At 43.9% G+C, this 20,124-nt stretch overlaps 1 protein-coding gene across 3 annotated transcripts in view; it reads right to left on the reverse strand.

Annotated features, from left to right (window-relative positions):
- Nucleotides 1–9,800: 9,800 nt before the first annotated feature.
- The window catches only part of LOC141757915 (5-hydroxytryptamine receptor 4), a 50,168-nt gene continuing 39,844 nt past the window's right edge, over nt 9,801–20,124 (reverse strand). For all 3 annotated transcript variants that reach the window (XM_074618850.1, XM_074618849.1, XM_074618852.1), the window contains one exon: nt 9,801–10,798. In XM_074618850.1, the coding sequence (XP_074474951.1) occupies nt 10,705–10,798 (94 nt within the window). In that variant the 3' untranslated portion in view covers nt 9,801–10,704. The remainder of the gene's footprint in view (nt 10,799–20,124) is intronic.

Genomic DNA, 20,124 nt, shown 5'->3' on the forward strand with positions numbered 1-20,124 from the left:
TTGTTTAATGTTTTAAGTAATGTTTTTGTAACTTGGGGGAGTGTAAAGTCATGATTAAACACCACCGATCTAGACGTACGTTAAAGAACTTCCAGACAAAGCATGCCCACTTACTATCTCCTGTAGAAAGAAGATGCTGTTCATAAGGAATTCAATACTTACCAATTAAGTTGCAAACAGTATCTGCTCAGCAGGATACATTGGAACAAAAAAATCCTACCACATTCTTTAGTTTAATTCATTAGTTATTACATTTATTTGTCAGGGACCATGTACAAAACCATGAATCTAATCTAATTAAGTTGGTTATCGTTTGGTTTCAGTAGGCATGAAGATGGTTTGCTCTGATGAAGGCCACAAGATGTGTCTGAAAGCTCTGTAAAACAAAGTAAGGGACCTAGTGATAAAACATTTTCAACATATTGTAGCGACCCTGCAGGACTAACATAAGAGAGACACTTGGGGAGTTATGGGGGGGAGATGTTGCCCTAGTTAAGCTGGATAGGTCAGGTTCATTAAGAGGGGAGGGCGCAGAGAGAGCAAAGGAGTGAGGGAGAAGGAGGAGGGGGCAGAAGAAGAAAGGCAGCAGGAGCACGCCACGTGTGTTACGGAGTTTAGCTGATTAGCTAGTTTATGCTACCAGCCTTTTGTTGTTTTGGGCACTCTTCCAACCCCGGGGTTAGCCTGTATCATAGGGTAATAAAACCCGGTTCGCTGGTTAAACTTCAGTCACCTTGTCCTCATCATTTAGCTAGCTAGCCAGCCGTGCTACGGAGCCGCGAGCGCTACACTGGTGTCAGAAGGGGGATTCCCCGCGCCTCCACTCCCCGCACGACAGCTGGCTACCACCGCTAGCTACCGCCGGAGGAACGAGATGGCTGAACAGATGGAAAAGTCGGACTTCTACGCCGCATACACCCCCCCAGAAACACCAATGAGAGAGCCAACAGATGATGGCCCGGTTGTAAGGAGAAAAGTGGTGAAGATAACTCACTCGCCGCTCGCTACACTGCTGACTGACGTCCCTGCTGTGATGGAAAACAGTCCGTTCCAGTTGGCCGCAAATCCCGGACCATGCTCTGGAGGAGCAGATGTAAACAATGCAGCCGCATGCAGACCGCGCATCGGCCAATCAGAAAGCGATGACGTCACCACTCTGACGGCTCCCGAAGGTAAAAGAGGTGGCCAACCAAAGTCTATCCCAGAGTTAGAGAAAGACATTACAGCTACAATTGAGGATGGCTTTATGCAGAGAATGAGCATTGCAATGGAGCGTGCTTTTGGACATTTCCTGAATTATTCTAGAGGCAGCCTTATGTCCCGGATGGGAGGAGAACCAAAGAGTCGTGTGACTAGTCCTCTTGAGTCAGAGAGCCATGCTAAACCGGCTAACACAAATAATGCATATGTGGGCACCAACCAAGCCCGTACCAAAACTGTCAGAGCTAAGGATGAGTATGCTACTGTCGCTAATATCCGTGACGCTAATGTTCCTGTTGACGTTCCGAGTTCAAAAACTATCCAACCTCCCGGTGAGGGCGCCACTGTGGATACCCACCCTGTGGAGAGACTTGGCAAGTGTAGCTCCCTTACCTCGGCTTCAGTTACTTCACCTGCTGCCGTCAACCAGCCAGGTGACCTGATACCTGCTCTGACTACTGCGCTTACTACGGCCTTGATGAGTGTTAAAGAAATGGCCCCGGCCCCATCCCTCAGAGACAGCCTCCTGAGCATTGGGCGCTATGATGGACTCACTTCATGGGAGACGTACTGGGCTCAGTTCTGTCTTCTAGCAACAGCCAACGGCTGGTCCCCTGAAAAGAGAGCTGTCCATTTAATCTCGGCATTGGAGGGTGAGGCTAGGAAAGTACTGCTGGATGTGACTGTGGCCGACCTGGAGAACCCACAAGCGATATCTAGGGCCCTGGAGAGGCGCTTTGGGAACACCACCCCCGCAGTTGTGATGCGGCAGAGGTTCAACGAACGAGTGCGGGCACCTGGAGAAAAGCTGGGAGTGTTTGCGGCAGAGCTGCGCTACCTCGCCCAAAGAGGATTCCCTGATTTTGATGATGCAACACGCTTGGTGCTAACCAAGGAGGCATTCATTCGTGGCCTTCTACCCCTCCCATTACGGCAACAGATCCGGCTGGCTGACCCTCAGACCCTGGAGGCAGCTCTAGAGAAAGCACTGGCAGTGGAAGACATCCTCATAGAGGGTTTCGAGCCTCACTCCAGACAGGTGTCGACACGCCCCAAGACTCAAGCCTTTCAGCTTCCTGGACCAACCTCCGTGCCGATGGGCCCAGTACGCCCACCAATGTCACCAGAAGATCGACAGAGCCAAATCTGCTGGAGGTGCAGCCAGGGAGGTCACTCACGGCGCTTTTGTCCAGTCCCTGATTCCGCCTTGGGTGCATCGGCGCCGGGAAACGCTCGAGGCTCGGTTTAGAGGGGAGCGACCCGAGCCACCCTTCTCTCCCCACAGGTTGTGACACTCAACCGGTGATAAAAGCGCTCAACCTCCCTGTTACTCACGCCCTTTTCCCCCCTAACACATCCAACACTGATGGCTGCCGACTCACGCCCTGCTCGACACGGGCTCGACTGCAACTCTCCTTCACCCTGATCTTCTGCCGACTGGAACTCAGCCTCAAGCCACCAATCTTCCGCTAATCACAGTCACCGGGGGAGAAGCTCCCATGCTGGGGAGGTGTGAAGCACAGATACAATTGGGGACCTATTCAGTCTGCCAGCCAGTCTGGGTCGCCGAAGTTAAAGAGGACTGTTTAATTGGACTAGACTTTCTGCGTAGTGCAAAGGCAGTACTGGACTTCAACAAACGGACCATTACGTTCCCGGACGGGACGTCCATCCCCTTTCTGAACGATTCCCTCATTCCTGAAATGACTGAGAAGGTAGTTGGGGACGACGGAATGGAATGGGACCCACCATGTTCTCCTGAACCTCCTCAGTGGGAGGCCCCTTTCACAGAAAGCCTTTTGCCACTGTCCGAAGACAACCTCACAACCACAGACACAGCGGTTCACACCAAGCCACATTTACCTGCAGTCGTACAGGCCGCAACTGTGGCCCCCATGTCTGAGAAAGAGTCAGTGGCCATTACGACTGTCAAAGACCTGTGGGAGAAGAATCGTGAGGGTCTGCACTCGGAGCAGCAGCATAGGCTCTGGAACCTCCTTCATGAGTATCGACACAGTTTCTCCACCAACCCAAACGATGTGGGTCGCACACACTTGGTACAGCACTCCATCAATACTGGGGATGCACAGCCAATCCGCCAGCGGCCTAGGCGACTTCCCTATGCCCGCCAAGCTGCAGCGAACCAGATGCTACAAGAGATGAAGGATGCTGGCATTATCGAGCCATCAGAAAGTCCATGGGTGTCACCAGTCGTTATGGCCCCTAGGAAGGATGGGAAATTGAGGTTTTGTGTCGACTTCCGACCCCTGAATGACAAAACAGTGAAGGACTCCTATCCACTGCCGCGGATAGACGAGTCTCTGGACTATGTGGCTGGCTCAGCATGGTTTTCGTCGTTGGACCTCCGGAGTGGATATTGGCAGGTGGCCATGGCTCCAGAGGACAAGGCCAAGACCGCCTTTACCATGGGACGTGGCCTGTGGCAGTTCACCACCATGCCGTTCGGGCTGTGCAACGCGCCAGCAACATTCGAGAGGCTGATGGAAAAGGTCCTTGTTGGTGTGCCCCCCGAGCGCTGCCTCGTCTACCTCGATGATCTCCTTGTCCATGGGCCCAGTTTTGATGCTGCACTCGAGAGCCTAGGAGAGGTACTGGAGCGGATCAAGTGTGCGGGCCTGAAGCTTCATCCCGGGAAGTGCCGCCTTCTGCAGCGGGAGGTCTCCTTTCTGGGTCACAGAGTCAGTGGAGCTGGCATTATGACAGAGCCTGACAAGGTGGCGGCTGTCCGAGACTGGCCTACCCCCACTGATGTCCACCGGCTGAGATCCTTCTTAGGATTAGCGTCCTACTACAGGCGGTTTGTGGCTGGATTCTCTACTGTGGCTGCGCCTATGTTCAACTTACTGCGCAAGGACACACCCTACAAGTGGGGACCAGATCAGGATGCGGCCTTCCACCAGCTGAAGCAGGCCTTATGTAAAGACCCGGTGCTGGTTGCACCCGACCCAGAGCTGCCATTTATCCTTGACACAGACGCCAGCGACACGGGCCTTGGCGCTGTACTCTCGCAGCTGACCCCGGAGGGCGAGCGTGTTGTTGCTTACCATAGCCGCACCCTCGATAAGCCAGAGAAGAACTACTGTGTCACTCGCAGAGAACTGTTAGCGGTGATTGACGCAGTGAACCATTTCAAACACATCCTCTGTGGTCTTCCGTTCACCATCCGTACGGATCACGCTGCCTTGAAGTGGCTCATGTCATTCAAAGAGCCGGAAGGGCAAGTAGCCAGATGGATCAAACAACTCCAGGCCTTTCAGTTCACCATACAGCACAGAGCTGGTGAAAGCCACACAAATGCAGACAGTCTCTCCCGTCGACCGTGTGCCCCGGGCTGTCACCACTGCAACCAGGCCGAAGAACGTGAAGCGGCAAACCTACACACTGGAAAGGTGATCTGTCGGGCTCTGTTACCCGACAATGAGAGAGGGTGGAGAGAACTGCAGCTCGAGGACCCTGATCTTGAAATGGTCATAACGTGGCTGGAGAAAGACATCCGGCCACCCTGGGATGATGTGGTTGCCCAGTCTGCCACTGTCAGAGGACTCTGGTCTCAATGGCCTGGAGTGGAACTGCAGGAAGGAGTCCTGAAGAGGTGCTGGCGTGAGCCCGCCACCGGAGAGCCACGATGGCAAGTGGTTGTACCCAAAAATCTCCGCAAGGGAGTTCTTGAGATGCATCATGGATCCCCTGGAGTTGGTCACTTTGGAGTGACAAAGACATTGAGACGGCTGAGACAGACATTCTATTGGGGCCAGAGCAGGAGGGATGTTGAGGACTACTGCCGCCGCTGCGATGCCTGTACTGCCCGTAAAGGCCCCCAAGGTCAGTCTCGCGCATCCTTACAGCAGCATCGTGTAGGAGCACCAATGGACAGAGTGGCAGTCGATGTGTTGGGACCACTGCCCCGTACCAGTAGAGGGAACCGGTACGTGCTCGTCGCCATTGACTACTTTACAAAGTGGCCCGAAGCCTACCCCCTTCCTGACCAAGAGGCGACGACCGTGGCTGAGGCCTTGGTGCAAGGAATGTTCAGCCGCTTTGGAACGCCCTCACTGCTCCACTCAGACCAGGGGCGGAACTTTGAATCACAGGTGTTCACTGCGATGTGTAGCCAGCTCGGCATCCAGAAGACAAGGACCACCCCGCTTCACCCACAAAGCGACGGATTAGTGGAACGGTTCATGCGGACCTTGAGTGCCCAGCTGGCCCTCACCACTGCCCCAGACCAGGGTGATTGGGACCTGCAGATACCCCTCATCCTCATGGCATGCCGCAGTGCAGTCCAAGAATCCACCGGCTGTACTCCTGCATTGTTGATGTTGGGCAGGGAGCTAAGAACGCCACCCGAGCTGGCCTATGGTCGACCGCCTGATGCACCGGACGCCATGGCTGGGCCAGAATATGCCAGCCAGTTACAGGACCGATTGGAAACGGCCCACAGCTTTGCCCGGCATCAATTACAACAGGCCGGGGTCCGTCAAAAGCGCGGCTATGACGCCCATGTCAAAGGTCAGGACTTCCAGGCTGGGGACCTTGCCTGGGTGTATGGACCCAAGAGAGTGAAGGGCCGCTGCCCCAAGTTGGACAGTGCATGGATTGGTCCCTGCTACGTGGTCGAGAGAGTGGGGCAGGTTGTCTATCGTGTCAAACTGGCACCCAGAGGACGCACAGTGGTACTGCACCGGGACAGGATGGCACCGTACCGGGGAGACCAGCAGCCAGCCTTCCTAGGGACACCTACCAGAGCGCAAGCCAGGCCACCTCGCCACCGGAGAGACCCACCCATGCAGCAGCAGGATGTTCTTCAAGAAGAAGTGGTGACACCGCTTGGTGCCGTAGTGCCAAGGAATGCCTCTGCCACACCCAGAGCTCCTCTGGGGGATCATGGAGTCCGGAGGTCGCAGAGGGAACGGCGATTGCCAGGTCGCTTTCAAGACTGCTCTTCCTCGGGGACGAGGAATTAGAGGGGGGGGCCATGTAGCGACCCTGCGGGACTAACATAAGAGAGACACTTGGGGAGTTCATGGGGGGGAGATGTTGCCCTAGTTAAGCTGGATAGGTCAGGTTCATTAAGAGGGGAGGGCGCAGAGAGAGCAAAGGAGTGTGGGAGAAGGAGGAGGGGGCAGAAGAAGAAAGGCAGCAGGAGCACGCCACGTATGTTACGGAGTTTAGCTGATTAGCTAGTTTAGGCTACCAGCCTTTTTTTGTTGTTTTGGGCACTCTTCCAACCCCGGGGTTAGCCTGTATCATAGGGTAATAAAACCCGGTTCGCCGGTTAAACTTCAGCCACCTTGTCCTCATCATTTAGCTAGCTAGCCAGCCGTGCTACGGAGCCGCGAGCGCTACAATATCCTCATACAACGGTTCGTATATCTTACAATAACGTATTCCTAATTTTTCGTGCGTTTCCTATGTATGGTCAGCAACATGTGACGCATGTGTCAATTTCCACTCGTTACATGCATAGCCTACAGTCTGTTCAAAATAAACCTCTGTCTTCACAGGAAACAACTTGGTTAGGTTTGGGCAAAAAAACTACTTAGTTTGAGTTAAAATAACTCTGAAACTAAAGTCTAAAGTCATACTTAAGTACAGAAGTTATGAGACAAAGAAATCAATGTTGACTTCTGGTTTCACACGGGGTATGAACAGAGGTCTCCTGGGAGAAAATCCAGCGTTTTTTTTACCCAACAATGTTTTTATCTCAACAATGGATCAAGTAACTATGTGTAATGTGAGATTGTCCTAGTATGAACCCACAGAGAATTATCATCCAACTCTGCAGTCTGCCTCAGCTCTTTGGATCATTTTAGCCTCATTCTGGCCAGTATACTGTTTTGGTTCACTGTCACCGCTCTCATCAGCACTGTTTTTGGCAGCAGCTGTATCAGTGAAAAAGCTCTGAGAAACTCACTTTATGCTCCCTTCCCAGCACCAAACTGCAGACAAAGTTAGCAGCTAGCTGGTGAACATAGTGGAGCATTTAGCAGCTAAAGTGCCAGATATTACTTTCAGGAGTTGGTGGAGACCAAAAACAGAGCTAAAAGAGAGTGATTATTGTACGTACATTCATCAGGTATCCAGGAACACAACTCCAAATAAATGATAATGTTGCATAAACAAGCAACTGTTTGCTAACACGTTCGCCATAACTACTTTGTGAGGAAAAAATATGTAAATGTCGTCTTTACAGCTTGTTTTGCTGCCACCTAGTGGCCAATAAATAAATATTTTCATACATGTTTAATGAGACATAACTTAACTCTACTGACTCTGAACTAGCATGGCACTAATGTTGGGTCTGGAGAAATTTGCATGGCTCAAAAGACTTTCCACATTTGATAGAGCTGATATGAATCAATTTACAGTAAATCATTGTAAAATGTTCTCTGTTTATTCATCCTCTCCATTGCGCACAATAAAGATGAAATACAGGGCATAGTGGACTATTAAAAGTTGTCACATTGTAACAAGACATTCATTCAGCTCGTCGTATCTGAAGCTGGACTTTCAGGTTGTGCATCGAAAATAAAAAGGAGAGATGATGAGTTTACTGTTGTTTTCTGAGGCAGAGATGCAGGAAGAAATTGAAACGAAAATGTGATGACAGAGCGTAGGCGGCTGAGTTGGTATCACCTCTGTGTGTCGATCTCCGGAACGTGTCGTGATAGACAGACAGAGAGAGACAGACGGGGTTCAGATATGTAAATCAGATATGTAAACTGAGCATCAAACATCGGAGGAGAGGTAACCCTGTGTTATAGAGACATTTTTGAACCTTTGAATTAAATTGTTCTGAGTAATGTGAACGGGTCACTAGTGCTGCCAAACCCACTGAGAAAAATGGTCAATTCTGCAGCTTGGTACAGATTTTAACTGTATTTCGCTATTTTGGCCACTTTTTATTCATTATTTTGTTTTTTCCAAGCCCTGGCTCTCCCAGGCCTCCCATGTACTGTAGGAGGCTATTGCAAGCGAACCAGCTCAAACATGCTGAGAATATGCTACATGCCTAACGCAAAACGGCAGGGAGCCAAAAGGAATGACTGGTCAAGAGACCAAATCAAAGCTAAAAAGAGAGCGAATATTGACCTCTGTAGTTCAAAAATCACTTAATGCCGCTTTAAAACAGTCCAACTATCAACCAACTCAAAGACGCAGACAAGTCTCTAATGCTTCATTTGAGTGACATCAGACCTTAATATTCACTTTGACCTGAATGTGCCGTCATGTCTAATAAGAGAAATGTTCATATTATTTGCCGAAATGTTCTGATTTCTTGTTTTCAAGTTCACTGTGGAGAAAACAAGTAGTACTTGTGCTGAAGAACATGTGTGTTAATGCAAAATGAACTTGTCATTGTTTTATTTTATTTTAGTAACACTTTTTAAAAAAAAAAAAGAATGTGCAAAAGCACAAATGAGCACGTCCTAAAATGCAGATTGTGACACAAAAAATGTGAGTTTCGCACCAAATCCGTGGCTGAAAATAATCCCCAACAATTCACAGTTTACTCCTGTTTGAGAAACATTTGCTAATAACGACAGTGCCCACCTCTTTTAGGGAATTATTCAGCCTTTTCTGAAAATAAAACTACTGTTTATTCATGAGCCAGTCAGTAGGAACCACTGATAAAATATACATAATATCGTCAGCCTTATCCTTTAAATATATTGTTATTAAAAAGGAGGAAAAAATCCATGTGATGAGTTTTCAGGAAAAATCAAAGTTTTTACTCATTTCAAAATAAATAAATGAATTGCCCAAATGGCAAAATTATCAAATTGATTGTTGCTTATTTAATCATAAATATTGACTGTGGATACTTGATTTGAGGATCACAGGTATCTTCAGGATCATTGCCTCTCTTGAGGCTTGTCATGGTGGTTTCCAGCTGTTTACATCCAGCTGTTGGGAAAAGAAACATACTAAGCTCAAACATACATTTGGTAGACAGGCCACATGTAGCTCAGTCAGTGAAATCCAAACTACTTCTTCCTGTTTCTAGGTGTTTTCTTCATATAATTCATTTATGTTGGGATTTTTTTTTCATGCACAGTACACATTATCTGCATTTAAATAAATTGTGCTCATTTCCCAGGCTTTTAATCAGACCTTTTTTTTTCTCAGAAACTTTTACTTTTTGAGATACATGTATGGCAGTAGGTCTGTTCATGTGCTGTATATGTATTTTCAGTGCTTTGAAACTATTCATTTACAAATTACTAAAGGGTAAACTCCTTCATACTGTATGCCACTCTTGCTCCTTGCAGTGAGAGAGCAATTTATGGAAGTTTTTATTGGACTTTATTAGTTGTAATCAACAGAAGACATTCCACAAATGTGTACCATGATTTCCAAATGTTTCACTATCCACAAACATGTATTTTTGTATTTGTGTTGTGTAAAGTCACATCAACAAAAATAAGGCTTTACATGTTTGTGGATAGTGAAATATTTGGAAATCATGGTACACATTTGTGGAATGTCTTCCGTGGCTTACAACTAATAAAGTACAATTAAAATTTCCAAAGCAATTAAGCTTTCCGCCCTTCTGCGGTAATGTAAAGCTACACTACCAAACCAACACAACATCACTGTTGGGTGTGGACAGAGATGCAACACATTTCAAAATTTCAACCCACAGAGGGAAGTGCAACAATATTTTATGTGCCATGAAAGGCTTTGGCAAGAGTTTCATCACAATGGTCAACAATATAACACTTTTTATGACGCTGCATTTCACATCCGTGGCCTTTGTTTTTTTTGTTTACAGCCATTTCGAAATGGAATATGAAATGAAGGATATGAATAGAAAACCTCCACATTACATTCAGCAGTTTCAGAGTGCCGTCGATGCTGGTAAAATACAAGAATACAAACTACTGTACAATAAACTGAACTTTAATCTAATGAGACCTGCAGTCACCTGTGTGACCAGCTGGCAGTTAGCTGTTATAACTATGATGGGATGTCATCATAGAGGTTAAAAAGCAGAAGAGGCCTCTTGCTTCACCCATCGTGTTAGCCAAAGTTTGTCTGCTGTAGTTTTCTGAGATCTGTGGTGCTGGACCTTTGACAGATCTTCACATCCTGTGATCCAGATGTTCGACTGAGAAGAACAGTTCTTTGGGTTTTAGAACAAGTGCCTGAAAACATATTGGCAGTGTGTTTCAGTCCATGGACACAAGTACTCTACAACTAGTACTTTAGTTCTGCACCAATATGCTTCATCTTTTCACCAAGAGTTCAGTCTGAGTTTCCGCACTTGTCTGATGGCCAGCAATAGTGCCTCTAACCCTGGACAGCATCAACTGATGTATATATATATATATAAAAAGTCATACAATGATGATGCTGGATCATAGAGTGAATATCCAGGGAAGACTGTTGAGGTCACAGAGGCCAAGACGTCTTTGTCTCTAAACCGACTCAAAGGTCCCCCACATTAGCTGATGATGTCACAGCTCTGTCAAGACATCCTCATAGTGGTCCAAGAGAGTCCTGGGACTCCTGCTCATTGGCCAGCATCGTCCGCCCGTTGTCACTGTAGCTCCTGTTTGGCAGGAAGGACAGTCTGAAAAAAGAGACAGAGACTTCTTTAGTAAATTGTAATAAAGTATTATCCTAATAAAGTTCTAATCCCTCAGATTTTCATTAAATTGAACCCCCCTTGTTTTTCAGCAGGAGCCATTCAATTTATTGACACTCCGTGATTTCCTCTCTATAGAGTAGCGGTTGGGACACACTAGAGGTCTTTATAAGCCTTATTGATTTTTTATAAACGTTGACTTATGCATAATTGATTTAGCTGATTATTTAAATCTTACAGTCACACAATAACCAGGCCATGCTATAGGTTTTCCAACATATCCACATACAGCGGTTTGTATGATATCTTATGAAAAGTTATTTTGTTATTTTTCATACGTTTTCCTACGAATGTCCAGCAACACGAGGGATCAGTGCACATGTGCAAGCTCCTGCTGTGTTTAGGCAACACAACTACTTAGTTAGGTTTAGGAAAAGATTGCGGTTTCGGTTAAAAATAACTATAGAAGTGGCGTTACTTAAGTACAGAAATTGCATGACAAATAAGTCAACGTTGACTTCTAGTTTCACACGGGACACAAACAGTGGTCTCCTGGGTGAAAGTCTGGTGTTTTTAGACCTATTAATCCAAACCGACCTCCTCCTTTATCGGACTCTTTATACTACGTTACCCTTCCTAGCTCACAGTTACGTGGATTACATACAAATTGATTATGTGGGTTAAATACAAATTATAGTGCATCCAGTTTCATAGGTATAGCTACGTATGGGAACAGCTTGAGATTTTTCCTGCTTACTCTAAACTGTAATGTCTCTGATGCCAGGACATCTATCATCACCGGCACAATAAGAATAAAACAAATACATTTAAAACAAGAAAAACTGAAGAAATACTGTTTCAAGTAAACAAAAAGATCTGACTGGTATTGTAAGAAAAGCTTAGGAGGAAAAGTTAAGGACAAGGCACAGTTGTATCATAGCTGTGCTGGCAGAATTTTAGAAGAGTTTCATTGGGAATATAAAAGAGGAAAGAGGCATGGGAAACAAGTAAAGAGCGACTGGGAAATACTGTCGACATTCTTCTCAAAGTAGCCAGCAAAGTCCTCTGAGGAGATGGAGGAAGAGAAGGGAGACAGAATAGTTTAGTTTAAAATGGCAAAAGGACATTTAGCATTTGTTTTTGCAGCAACAGTTTATTTAAAGTACAATTTTTAAATAAGAAATAAATACTTAACGTAGCAAAAGTATTTAATGATTTAGTGTGTGCTCTATGTTGTCATTGGTATGTTGACTGAGGTCAAAAAAACAGCAGCACAATGTATTTGTTTTGGATGTTTGTCCATCATGTTCTGGTGGTTTTACAGCCTTGACAGATTTAGTGTTCCCAAGTACTACAAATACACAGATACTAGATATGTTGACAGAAATACATTAATTACATGTCTTTGTCCCGTCAGTTAGACATATATCAGGCAAATTCTGGCCGTTTGTCAGCAGATTTGACAGATTACACAAAAGCAAGCTACAAAAATATGAAGCCAGTTAGCTTATCATGTCAGTGTATATACACCCTACCATAGACCCAGGAAGCAAATAACTTTTGGAGTCTCATATGATATTTTTTTAAGAATAAAAGACTGAAATGTCTTTGTGTTTTTTCACAATGTGATTATATTGCTTAGCTGTTGTTTCGGAACCATGGACATGGACTGTGCATGTGTGGGTGTGGTGCTGTCCGTAGTACTGAAATGGAGCGGCGGAGATCAATAGACAGACGGACAGAACACGTCATTTGGTTTCTTTGCCTGCTTGCTGTTCGTGGTTGTAAAGATAGAGACAGAGCGAGAGAGAGAGAGAGAGAGAGAGCTGCAAGCCACAAACAGCTGTTTCTACACACCTCCCTCTGCTGATTTTGACAGAGAATCATTCCTAAGTTGGAAAAATATTTAGCGCTCAGCTAGTGCTACGTTCTTATGTGAGTGCTCTGATTAATAAAGGTATTCTTTGATTTTGAAACAGTAGCCTTATGTTGTTGTTATTTAGACTTTCTGAGGTTATTGCATGGTTAAATCAATTCATTATATTTTATGAAAAAATTCCCCCCTCGCAGTTTTTAACACTGACAACACCTGGTCTGGGTGTCGGACTAGAAAAGTGTTCTATAACGTTACTCAATACTCATACGCATAAGTAATATAGGCCTATGTCTGTGACCCCCCCTGTTCAGATGTGTTCCGTGGAGGTCAAACAGAGCGTTTCAGACAGAAGGTGAAAAGAGTTGCTGCAGTTCGGCCAGTATGAGAAAGTAAAGCATTTTTTGAACATTAAAGCATGTAAACAAGTTCTAGTAAAAAAAACAAAATACAAGTATGCACCTGAAAATAAGCATAGTAGGTTCTCAATAGGTTAAAATTTGTCAAAATGAATAAATGTCGAATTAAACAGCAATTTTGTGTCATGCTATTTTTGGAAATGTACATAGGTACATACGGTTGAAAAAAAAAAATACTACAGTTGGAATGGAGAGTAACGTGTCTTTAGTTAAATTAACCGCATATTAACCTTTTCTCAAATTGGACCTCAATCCCAGTACAAATGGAAATCCTAAACTAGTCTGAAGTGGTAAAAAGTCCTTTACTGTGGAGATATCTAGTAATCTGTCCCCCTGTGTGAAGACTGTAGGACCTCATGAGTATGGGAAAACACACAAACACATACACACAGACACACACACGATCGTGTTTCCATCACTTTAGAGGAACTTACATTGACTTACATTCATTTCCAGGAATCAAAGTCCGCACATTAAAATATAATGGTTTACGTCATGGGGACGTGCATTTTGTCCCCGAAAGGAAGGCGAGTCCCCACAATGTGACTGCGTAAACAGATATATGTCCCCACAACATGAGTAATACAGACACACACACACACACACACGCAAACACACACCTGAACGGACGTCCGGGTGAATTCCTTCTGATAAGTCATAGTGATTAGATAGTTGTTATCAGACCATTTACTACAGTGACCACACACACACACACACACATACACACACACACACACACACACACACACACACACACACACACACAGTCCCATGTGGAGGCATGTCCAGGGTGAGGAGACGAGGGAGGGAAATATAAACAGAAAATGTTCTGTAACTTCTGCTCCTCTGTTTTGTGTGTTTTCTGGACTGCGAGTGTGTTTACAGTCCAAACACACTTTGTCTGTCTGTCTGTCACACTGTCTTGGATGAGACTCCCAACAGCCACCAGGGGAAGGATCAGTATTATTAGATAATACTGAGAAGGAAATTCAGAGAAACAGGCATCCGGATTACAAATAAACATAGAATGAGAGTCTGAGGTCAAAAACCTCCCCACAAAAATGTAACCCTGTCCCCATCAAATTACATTCATACACAACTAATTTGCAATGGCAAATATGTTGTGGAGGGAACGTACTGTAATTGCAGCAACATTTTGTTCCAATGCAGGAAGCGTTGCTTGGGGTGGATGGTTGGGTGTAAAAAGCACAACACTATTTCACCAGAGAGCAGGCTTAGTGTTCTGCATCCCAGGCGTGGTTTGGATTAGGATAATAAAACTCGTGGTTAAGGTCATAAAAAAAAAAATCTGTAGTGAAGAAGTCAACATGATTCAAGAATCAAGTTGGAGTTAATTTAAGTTGACTTTAAATACTGAACCAAGACCACGATCTTTCCTTGACCTTCACTGAGTGGTTTGAGTTGCCAGGAGTGAATCTTGTAGGGAAAACAAGTGGAAGGCACTAAATATGAGCATTTTACAGATGCGTTCAATAAAAAATGTCTTATTCTTGTTGAAAAACAAAGTAACCCTGGGCAGCGCTACGTTTCCTACAAAGCATACAGTAGCAGCCGATGTTAATTGCTGTAGTTGCATATGAATGTATATTTTAGGAGGAGTTTTAGGAGGGTTAAAAAGTCACATCATTGAAGTACCTCTGCAGAGGAATAAAGACAGATAAGGTGTTGCTTGAATGCACGGCAGTCATAAACAAATCCATGCTTACATTTAGCATCATTAAATTAATGCTTTCGTTAACAACTGGGGGCATTTTGGATTCAGTTTCTTCCTGCAGTTTAAGATTGACTCGCATTGAAATTTATTCATACAGTTTGACCAAAACGCTAATATACCGCTTATAGGGCAAAGATGTTGTTTATACTTCTTATCACCACAAATTAATTCACTCTCAGTTGAGACGCAGGTCACTTGGCTAGACTTACTTATATGGTATTGTTCACAAGCAAAACATGAACATGTTATCCTTAAATCTTACCCGTAAGGGCCGGAGCAGATGTTTTGACTCCATATATCAGATGATATATGACACTTGAACACATACACATTAAATACATGAGTCCATAAACTGCACATATCTTCCCTACTGACATTCAGTTAAGCAGTCTATAACAGAACACTACCAGATTTATTGCACAGAGTTTTGGCGTTTTCCCAAATGTTAGATCAAATCTTATAACATCAGTTTCACGAAGAAACCGCAGGGCTGACGCTTTAGATAGTTTAGTGGTTAATTCCTGCCAGAGCTTTCCCTCATGTGTCTCCTCTAATCTGTCTCGCTTTCTGCTTTTTCAATGTCCAATTTGGGGGGAAAAAAGAGGAAAAGGTGAGAGGGATTTCTCGTGCAATACATGTGCACTTTGGTAATTTTCCATAATTTTCTTGAGTTCGAAGGCAGTGAAACATTTTGCGAGGATGTGTCAGCTGTCAGTTATGATAAAAATAAAAAGGGAAAAGCGTAGCCTCCAGCCTGGTCAGAAGGAGAGGAAGGAGAAACTAACTTCTCTCGTGGGAACTTTCAAATATGTTTCTGTTTCTATTCCGACACTGCAGAGCTGTTTTAAACTCTTGTTTTTGTAAGATTTTAGTGACATGGAACCTCATTTTTGACACTATTTATAGTCTGCATTTTTTTCCAGCAATAGCCATTTCATTTATTCACACTCAGTAATAACCTCTTTATATGGCAGTTTTCATTGTGGCTGAGTGGCGGAGTCCGCCACACTGGATTTAAATTGCCTTCACTCACACATGACATTCATAGGAAATTATGCAGCGTGTAATCTGGCTTTACTGTTTGTAATTTGATCTCATTGATATCAGCCTCACTGTTAACTGTTCTCTCTCCCACAGCGGCGTCAGAGCTGGATTAAAGGTCCAGTGTGTAGGATTTAAGGGGATCTATTAGCAGAAATGGAATATAATATTAATAAGTATGTTTTCTTCAGTGTATAATCACCTGAAAATAAGAATCGTTATGTTTTCGTTACCTTAAAATTAGCCGTATATATCTACATATGGAGCGGGTCCTCTTCACGGAGCCGACTGCCATGTTTCTACAATAGCCCAGAATGGACAAACCAAACATTGACTCTAGAAAGGGCCATTCACAGAACTAAATGTTTTCAGAAACGCCTGGTACACGGGGGGGAAGTTTCAGTTGGTTGCAATTTGCAACCTCATCACTAGATGCCACTATTCTCTCTTATTGCGAAGAAGCCACAATAAACACAATGTACTGTATTTGTCATCGTGCTTAACATGGATCGTGACCATTCTTTAAAAACATGTTCACAAAAGAAGACATGGTCATTTTGGTCATTTTTGACAGTGAAACATTTGAAAATATTGCAGGAAGTGATGCAGTGATGAGAGTCAACCCAATCTCATGGGAAGGCGTGTAAATAGCATTTAAAGGACATTCCACGTGTCATGATAACACATCTTAGGCTTTCCACGTGTCATTTATTCGCCACAGGGTTAACATTAAGGTAACAAGTAATGGATAATGTACAACAAGCCGGTCATTGTTGCGAAATAAACCCCGACAGGGCGGTGCGGCAATAATTTGACACAAAAATGGTCAGCCAGAGTCCAAGTTCAGGAGTGCACAAGGTAACCTTGGGTCTGCTGTTATGTGGGAATTGACTCACACTGTGTGCGGCATGAAATCAGATCTCAGTTTCAATCATTCAATTGAATTATTGACTAACTCCCTTATTAAAACAATGTGAGTTTCTTTGACTGTGCTGTAAACAGATACACCAGCTGCCCATCTGTTGCACTTTTGACCAAAACTGAAAATAAAAAACTATGTGTGGATCAACACAAATCTCTTGTACCTTCAATGTCATCTATTGACATTTAAAATACTTTTAAATACTTTTAAGACGTTAATTTATTATAATTTCTTCAACACAACACATCAAAGATCTTTCACTGCCTGAGTTCCTGAGAAGCAGCTCTCAGAGATAAAAAAAAAAAAGCCAAGTTAAAAACAGCCCAGCACAGGTCATGTATTCAACTAACTGTTCATAACTGCATCTGGCGCCTATGTGCTGCCAGATTTGCCGTTATCCGTCAGTCAGTTTGATCTGTGGCTGAATTCCAGTCTGACAAATTGAAACGGTGGATCAAACCACACATCAAAAAGCTGCATGCTTTGGGAAAAGATTGTGAGAAAGGAGGTGATTTTAACTGGGAGCAGGCATTTCAGATGAGGAATTTGAAGCTATATTTATTGCTTTCTTTTTTTTGTGTATGTGGCCGTTTATGTATGTTGGCTGTTTCCTCTACTACTGCCTGTGTATTGTCGACAGTCGCTACTGCTTCAGGCTGTTGATTTTTTTCTGATGATTTCTCATCTCATATTTACTTTTTGCTATGATGTTTGACAAACAAATATATATTTTTTTAATTATAAGAAAATACGCTTGATAAGCTTTTAATTATGAGAGGCAGGTCCTTCATTAATTCCTGTAACATGATCTGCACCGTGACCTTAAAGACAGATCGACACGAGATACAGGAGAGGTTTGTGTTCCTTTAATTTAGCGCTAATATCTTTCGGGGACATTAAATAATCAGATTTCACTCTTATCGCCTCGCGTTTGGGAGCTGAAGTAGCGAGAAGGGAGCACTGATGGGGAACGAAGATACGGTGTGTTTTTCCCACAAGAACACTGTGGATATTACTGGAGGAGCTATAAGTTTTGCTACTCATTTCCCCCTATGAGACAGGGTTCACATGTTTTAGCAGGGCATTACTTACAAACTGTGTAACACAACCATGAGCATTTACCGAAACAAAAAGGCATGTTGTACTTTGGGAACTTCAGTCTGAATACTATGGGAACTGATAAAGTCAAAATACTTTTATTAAATAAAATAAAGAATCATGACTTCTGTCTTTACACACGCTTCAATAGTTGTGTCCACACACACAGACACACACACAATTAGAACGACGAGTACAGACTGCAGCGTCGCTTGGACAGCTCCGGCACTCGAGGGAAATTCACCGGCTAATTGGCAGTGTGGATTCATAAAGACACTCTGGAATCTGGGCCAGTAAGGACTTGAGCGATTCCAGTACAACAAATATGTTGGACGGGTCAACTGGGAGTCGAAATCCAAGTCTGCTGGAACTAGTTTATATAAATCAGGAGCACCTGAACTGTGATGACACGCCGTTGACAGCTTACCAGGTATCACCCTGCCATATGTTTCAGTAGTTTGATTTGCTTATGTTTTGTTAGATTACGGACACTCGGCCATATCAATTATACATCACATGCTTTTAGAGACCCAGTTTTTTTTTTAAATTCTACTTACACGCTTCTATAAACAATGTCACTTCCTCCCTCCTCCCTGAAATTAGTTTTGCTCCCGGTGGTAAATGCATAAGCTATCCACTGCTCTTGTCCAGGCCCAGCTCGTTTTCGTTGGCAGACGTTTCTTCCCGAAACTCTCAAATTTCAAAACAAAGATTGTCGTCTCTCCTCCTCCTGAGACCAAACCGGATGAAAATATCGAGGGGCACAACAGACCATCAGCTCATAAACAGACAGCGCACTAAAACAAATCCAAAACTCTGGATAGTCTAAGCATTCACACATGTACACAAACACACACACACACAACAAAACAAATCCAAACATTAAGGGTCCTGAGCCAAATCCATTCCTCCGCTAACATCAAAACCTGCTCTGAGAAACCATGAGGCGCTCCACTGGAGTTTCTTTGCTTCTCTGAAAATGTAAAACACAGACCACACGGTGACAAATGTACACACATATGTTGAAATGTGTGCTGCAGGGTCACTAAAACTGCATTCAAGCTAAAAAAAAAAAATGCAATAAAAATTGACAAACTCCCCCTTTGAAAACAAACTTTGACACTGATTGATTGGTTCCCAACCTGGGGGGCCCGACCCCCACTAGGGGTCACCAAAGCTTGACGGGGGACTTCGAGGCCTTTTTCACTTTAAGGGGTATAGGCAACTTTTAAAAAAATATACAGTTGGCCTATATCTCAGCATTTCATTCATTTCTGCGAAGAAAAAGTTTGGATTATTATTTAAAATATAAACTTAAAACAAATCTAACAAGATAAGGGCGCGGTGAACACATGAACACAAGCTATATTCACAGAGCCTTCACTCTCTGCCAAACAACCTCATCCTGCATTAGAGAAGTACACAACAACTAAAGAGCTAGAAGAATGGCAATGCGTCAGAGAGAAGAAAACACTGAATTTGTCAAAAAAGAAGCCTATTAAATATGTATGGTAGTTAAAAAAAAAGCAAAATACAGAGAATTATATTAAAACTCCCTAAAAATAACAGGAAAACTCATCTCTTGTGCAATTTTCACAGGAAAATATCTGCTCAAAATTCATCCAAATTGCTCATTTTACACAGACTTCCTGCAGTTTTTCACTATTTGTGTGTACATTATTGTTTTGCATTGAATATAATATGAAATATCCATAAAATGTGTCACTTAGTCAGGGTTCGTACATTTACTCAATGATAGAAAAGGGGTCCCTTAAGGAAAAAGGTTGGTAACCACTGCTTTAGCATCAACACTGGTGTCCTGCAGCCCTTTCATGACCATGATCTGGGTTTCTGGGACAGAAAATCCTCTGCATTTCATTTTTTTCTGCTATTTTGCTGTAGATGATAGAGTGGCAGGCAGACACTCTGAACGGAGATTTATATTTAATGCAATGACCTGAGGGAATAGAAACGTTTAAATTATACTTTTATAGGGCTATGCAGCTCACCGGAATGAAATCAGTTCATGTATTTAACATGGTTCTTCAATATGTGATATTCATTTTGTCCATATTGCTCAGCTTCAGTGCTGTCTCTGTGTGTGTGTGTGTGTGTGTGTGTGCAGACTCCCATCATATAGCAAGCACAAGCTTTAGAGCAAACAAAGAAAATCCCTTCCTTTCTCCAAAAAGAGCCGAATGAAATTGATTCCATCTGATGGAA

The sequence above is a fragment of the Sebastes fasciatus genome, chromosome 19 (genome assembly GCF_043250625.1).
Source record: "Sebastes fasciatus isolate fSebFas1 chromosome 19, fSebFas1.pri, whole genome shotgun sequence".
Lineage (NCBI taxonomy): Eukaryota > Metazoa > Chordata > Actinopteri > Perciformes > Sebastidae > Sebastes > Sebastes fasciatus.